Genomic DNA, 6,432 nt, shown 5'->3' with positions numbered 1-6,432 from the left:
AAGTTTAGATTAACAGATAAATACATTAAAAAGGGTTCATAAATCAGTTGATACACTTATGTACAGATCATTTATGAATCTGTAGAAAATGGTTAGTAATACATTGGTTTAAATTGTGTGGTTGACATTTTGATGTTTTACAAATAGTGTGATAGTAAAAAAAATCACACCCTTTAAACCAATTAATTATGTGTGTTTATTATTGATTCCTAAACTCAACTAATGATTAACAATCTACTTATAAAGCCTAGATTAATGTAAAGTGTTACCATCCAAACCTACTAAAACACAATGATACCTGAGCATACAACAACATAAATAGATCTGAAAGTTTAGCAAGGAGCAGGGTAAGGACTGACACAAGGCCTCAGATCTGTTTACACAATAGCCTGTGGGGACATGCTGCTATCATATTTCACCTCAGGCTTTCACATTTCAACAGTTATTCTAAAGCCCCAGCCCCTATGCTGTACCTTCATCACGGAAGAAAACACCTCAAAATACCTACAAAATGCTGTTTTTCCTAACAGGCTCCAAAAGCCAGGTTATAATTTGGTAGGCTTGTGTTAGAAACAAAAAGTGTTCTGTTACACTGCACAACTCCTCCCTCTCCTACCCTTCACCCAGAGGCCTGGCCAATGAGAGTTGGCCATTGGCCCCTCCCACCAGGGAGGCTCTTAAAACCAGTGCTGTAGCTAATTCTCTGTCTATCCACTCCGGTTTCCCCAGTACTCAAGACAAGCCCGCCTGCCACTTTATCGCCCTCTGATTTTCCTGCACTCACCAACCATTCAAGACCAGTCAGAATGTCAGTCAGGAAAACCACCAGCTATACCGTCAAGTCCTCTTCCTCTGGGGCAGCCCCTCGCAGCTTTAGCAGCATGTCCTACTCTGGACCCAGCCAGGGGGCCTCACGCCAGAGCTACAGCGCCCGCAGCTCCTATGGAGGGGCCAACAGAGGCATGGGAGGTGGGTTCGGGGCCGGTGGTGGAGGCGGCAGCTACATTTCCAGCTCCTCTGCCTATGGAGGTGGCATGGGCCTAGGGATGGGGATGGGGATGGGGATGGGGATGGGTGGCGGCTCTCATGCCCCCATCACTGCTGTCCAAGTGAACAAGAGCCTGCTTGCCCCCCTCAACCTGGACATCGATCCCAACATCCAGATCGTCCGCACCCGTGAGAAAGAACAGATCAAGGGCCTCAACAACCGCTTTGCCTCCTTCATCGATAAGGTCAGTCCTGGTAACTTGTCTGTCTGTCTGTCTGTCTTTCTGTGCCTATGAAGATATCTGACAATGTATTTTGCCTGGAGCTTGTAAACTACCAGAAAACTTTAAAGGGAAGTACAGACAGTCATGTACTCTGGGATTTTTATTAATCTATCTCTATTAGCCATTAGAATGCTGAGGTGTGGAACAGTGGAGAAGATCCATAGAAAGTCCACTTTGTGTAACGCTGGTACATGCCATGGGAGCTCTGTTACAGTATGTTAGGTTGATTACACGCACAAGCAAACTCATGAGTTTGGAAAAGGGAAGGAAATTTAGAAAAGTCTGATATTGAACAAAGCACAGATACAGTCGAACAAACTAATTGTGATCGTTTTTCCCTGGGTTCTCAAGAATTCACATCTAATGATTTTGCAGTAATTGTCCTTTTATAGTGATGAATAACAAAAGTGCAGCAGGGTGGGGTGGGGGAGAGAGTTTCTACAGAAGGGTGTGTCTGTCTCTGGTTAGAGTATAGCTCATAGCTAGTGATCTGGTTCACTTTGGGAATGGCTACCCTGACCCTGCAGAGGGGTGTATGTGTCCTGCCCCCACCCTGGAGGACATGACAAATAAGGTAGATGGAGGGCAATATCTGAACACGGTCAAACATCAATAGATAACATTTACAAGTGATAGCAATGTTTGATATTGCTTTAATTCATGCCTGGGGGCGTTTTCGTTATGGCTTTTCTACTGGCCTATCTGTCTCACATGCGTAGCCTGCTCCAGTGGGTTAATATTTAAAAAGGGCAGCTGGTTTCATGTTCTAGCTAACAACAGTGGATTGATTACATAAAAAGGAACAAAACTAATTAGAAATAGATTTCTCCACTGCATGCTTCCAAATAAACTAAATAATAGTTAGCAAATAGCCCATAATTCCCTTTTATACTTATTTCTAGGTATTGACTCTTAGCCAATAACAGTTGATGCGGCCATTTTAGCAGAATTCCTGATCTCACCTGAGGTTCAGCCAGGAGCAATGTCCACTGAGAGCCATCTATCTATTTTCTCACCCTATTGTTAGTGAGCCAACATGTCAGCCTGCATGCTCTCGCCCTCCCCCATTACACCTACCTGTATACTGCAGTTAAATATGTACATTCTAGCCAGTTAGATGAAGCCCCTCCCACACCTTTGTCCTGTTCCCCTCTATTCTCCACCTCCCGACCTCTCGCTTTTAAAACAGGAAAACATGAAGGAAGTCTAAAGCACCAGCTCTTTCCATCTGCCCCCTCTGCCTCCAGTCAGGATGCACATCATAGCTTCCTTGGAAAAACAGCTTGCTAGGTCTAGCCTGAAAACAGAGTCAGCTGCCCCTACAATTTCCAAACACTAATTGAAGCAATAAACACCCTAATTTCTCCATTGGAAGATTGGAAAGTTCACATGAGGATGACATGATAGTCATGGATGAGTCATGTTAGCCCACCATCGAAGTTCCTAATGTCCTTTTATTCTAAAATGATATTCTTAACTTTATTTTCTTGTATAAAAAATTGAAAAAGGCCCAAAGGCATCAATATAATGTGATACACTTGTGATCAATGTGCCTATCAAATGAATAAACATCTACCCCCTCTCTCTACACACAGGTACGCTTCCTGGAACAGCAGAACAAAATGCTGGAGACCAAGTGGGGCCTCCTCCAGGGACAGACCACCACCCGCTCCAACATTGATGCCATGTTCGAGGCCTACATCGCCAACCTGCGCAGACAGTTGGACAGCCTGGGCAACGACAAAATGAGGCTGGAGGCTGACCTGCACAACATGCAGGGTCTGGTCGAGGACTTCAAGAACAAGTGAGTTAGACTTCAAGAACAAGTGACTTCAAATGACACTCATTTTACCTAGCAGATCATCAGCCACATTCTCAGGAAATGCTTTGATTGGGCTTCTGTCCCAGTGCATAGCACCATTGTAGAGATAAGGTCATGGAACGCATGTTAGTAAAGGGAGTTTCATGGTTTTTGATTTAATCAGTAATACAGGACACTCCAGTAATAGGTCATCTCAGTACTATGGATGGACAACACCCAACTGCAGTCCATTGTTTTCACATCATTGAATAAGCGTTCCTGGAGGGAACATTCTATTTCATATGTCTGGAGGTGAAAATAATTTAGATGACAGAGCTGGATGTCTTTCAGCTTCATGTCACACAGATAGCTGCATCATGGCGCACACACCAGTGCCACATATATGTCGGAACTGACAAATGATATGAGCACATAATCAGTCTATGTCCTCAGGAGTAAAGAAACACCGCACAAGTTTGGCATGGAGTCAAGATACCACAGTAGAAAACAATTCCCAGACTCATATTTGTTGTGGACGTAGCACTCATGCCCCCTAGTGTGAAAACGGTATATTAACTATATAACAACAATAACACATAATAAATAGTTACAATGTAATTATGACATAGAAATATATAAATGTAATCTTGAATATATGATTATCTGAAAAAAGCTAACATAGCTCTCTATCTTCTTCTCAGGTATGAAGATGAGATCAACAAGCGTACAGAGTGTGAAAATGACTTTGTGCTCATTAAGAAGGTTAGTAACTTAAGTTTGGATCCCATTCATTTTTTCTGGCATTCTCTTACTGTCATCTTGCCATCTTATTAACATATTGATTGTGAATGTTCCACTCAGGACGTGGATGAGGCCTACATGAACAAGGTTGAGCTGGAGGCTAAGCTAGAGAGCCTGACCGATGAAATCAACTTCCTGAGGCAGATCTATGAGGAGGTATGGCACTGAGCTCATCACTTAGCTACTTCAGTTGTTAATAAGACACTCATTCATTACAACCAGATGTGTTGTTGGCGGCTTCCAACAACCGCTTTGATGTATTTGCGTATAGTTTATTTATTTACTGAGATACGGAATATGGATCTGCAGTTTTACTGACATCTGTTTGGCATCTCGACTTTGACGTCAAACAGATGGACTCAATCTGGGTGGGGTTTTATCTCTGGGGTAGGCAGAAGTCTGAAAGCCTTATCTGCAATAGGCCAAGTGTTTGATGGTCTCTCTCTCTCTTCTCTCTCCTCTCTCTCTCTCCTTCTCTCTCTCTCCAGGAGCTGCGTGAGCTGCAGGACCAGGTTAAGAACACCTCAGTGGTGGTGGAGATGGACAACAGCCGTAACTTAGACATGGACGCCATTGTGGCTGAAGTGCGCGCCCAGTATGAGGACGTCGCCAACAAGAGTCGGGCCGAGGCGGAGACATGGTACAAGAGCAAGGTACAGTAATGGGCTCCTCTATAGTGGTTAAATATATTTTCTCCCTTTGGTCGCTGAATTATGTTCAGGGCTGCTAATAGCCTTTCAGTACACTGTATGTGGTTAAAATGAACATAAGTTGATGTCAAATGGTTCTTTCACACTAACCATGTATAACCAACAAACCATCCGCTGTCTCCTCTGTTGGATGTTTAGTATGAGGAGATGCAGACATCTGCCACCAGATATGGGGATGACCTGAGATCCACCAAGACAGAGATCTCCGACCTGAACCGCATGATCCAGAGGCTGCAGTCTGAGATCGACTCCGTCAAGGGACAGGTACGCAACAAAGACTCTCTGTGCTAATGTATATAGTAAGTATAAGCTGGAAGTAGAGGCCTAAGCATTGTTGTTCACTAGTTTACTCCAATTAGGGAAAGGGTGGTGGGGTTGGAAAGTAATAAAGGGGAATATATATATATATTTTAAGGATATGTATGTGTATGTATGTTTATGTATGTATATGTATGTGTGTATGTGTGTATGTATGTATATACAGTTGAAGTCGGAAGTTTACATACACTTAGGTTGGAGTCATTAAAACATTCCACAAATTTCTTGTTAACAAACTATCATTTTGGCAAGTCGGTTAGGACATCTACTTTGTGCATGAAAATGATTTCATGGCTTTAGAAGCTTCTGATAGGCTAATTGACATCATTGAGTCAATTGGAGGTGTACCTGTGGATGTATTTCAAGGCCTACCTTTAAACTCAGTGCCTCTTTGCTTGACATCATGGGAAAATCTAAAGAAATCAGCCAAGACCTCAGAAACAAAATTTCCAAACGCACCACATTCATCTGTACAAACAATAGTAAGCAAGTATAAACACCATGGGACCACGCAGCCGTCATACCGCTCAGGTAGGAGACGCGTTCTGTCTCCTAGAGATGAACGTACTTTGGTGCAAAAAGTGCAAATCAATCCCAGAACAACAGCAAAGGACCTTGTGAAGATGCTGGAGGAAACGGTTACAAAAGTCTCTATATCCACAGTAAAACGAGTCCTATATCGACATAACCTGAAAGGCCGCTCAGCAAGGAAGAAGCTACTGCTCCAAAACCGCCATAAAAAAGCTTGACTACGGTTTGCAACTGCACATGGGGAGGACTTTTTGGAGAAATGTCCTCTGGTCTAAAATGGGTCTTCCAAATGGACAATGACCCGAAGCATACTTCCAAAGTTGTGGCAAAATGGCTTAAGGACAACAAAGTCAAGGTATTGGAGTGGCCATCACAAAGCCCTGACCTCCAGCCTATAGACAATTTGTGGTTAGAACTAAAAAGCGTGTGCGAGCAAGGAGGCCTACAAACCTGACCAGCTCTGTCAGGAGGAATGGGCCAAAATTCACCCAATTTATTGTGGGAAGCTTGTGGAAGGCTAATCCGAAAAGTTTGACCCAAGTTAAACAATTTAAAGGCAATGCTACCAAATACTAATTGAGTATATGTAAACTTCTGACCCACTGGTAATGTGATGAAAGAAATAAAAGCTGAAATAAATCATTCTCTCTACTATTATTCTGACATTTCACATTCTTAAAATAAAGTGGTGATCCTAACTGACCTAAGACAGGGAATTTTTACTAGGATTAAATGTCAGGTATTGTGAAAAACTGGGTTTAAATGTATTTGGCTAAGGTGTATGTAAACTTCTGACTTCAACTGTATGTATATGTATGTATATATGTATGTATGTGTGTATATATATATATATATATATATATATAAAACATGGGGGATTGGAAGTGATGCAGAAAATTACATTGTCTGTGCTAAGAATTAGATTGGTGGTATGTAGACCCACATGATGTAGACAGAATAGAGTATTTTTCAAGGGCATTATCAATTTGATAATAAGCAG

The 6,432-nt window shown here is 42.4% G+C and overlaps 1 protein-coding gene across 2 annotated transcripts in view; it reads left to right on the top strand.

Annotated features, from left to right (window-relative positions):
* The first annotated feature begins 713 nt into the window (after positions 1–713).
* LOC311150091 (intermediate filament protein ON3-like) overlaps positions 714–6,432 on the top strand; it is a 409,178-nt gene continuing 403,459 nt past the window's right edge. The window contains exons 1-6 of one of the 2 annotated variants that reach the window (XM_084187363.1): positions 714–1,232; positions 2,867–3,075; positions 3,774–3,834; positions 3,934–4,029; positions 4,362–4,526; positions 4,722–4,847. In XM_084187363.1, the coding sequence (XP_084043489.1) occupies positions 807–1,232; positions 2,867–3,075; positions 3,774–3,834; positions 3,934–4,029; positions 4,362–4,526; positions 4,722–4,847 (1,083 nt within the window). In that variant the 5' untranslated portion in view covers positions 714–806. The remainder of the gene's footprint in view (positions 1,233–2,866; positions 3,076–3,773; positions 3,835–3,933; positions 4,030–4,361; positions 4,527–4,721; positions 4,848–6,432) is intronic. The other variant, XR_014615070.1, reaches the window with a different exon arrangement.

This window comes from Coregonus lavaretus (assembly GCF_964263955.1).
Source record: "Coregonus lavaretus genome assembly, chromosome: 22".
NCBI classification, from domain to species: Eukaryota; Metazoa; Chordata; class Actinopteri; order Salmoniformes; family Salmonidae; genus Coregonus; species Coregonus lavaretus.
The sequence above is the reverse complement of the archived record's forward strand: the minus strand, read 5'-3'. Positions and strand labels throughout refer to the sequence as shown.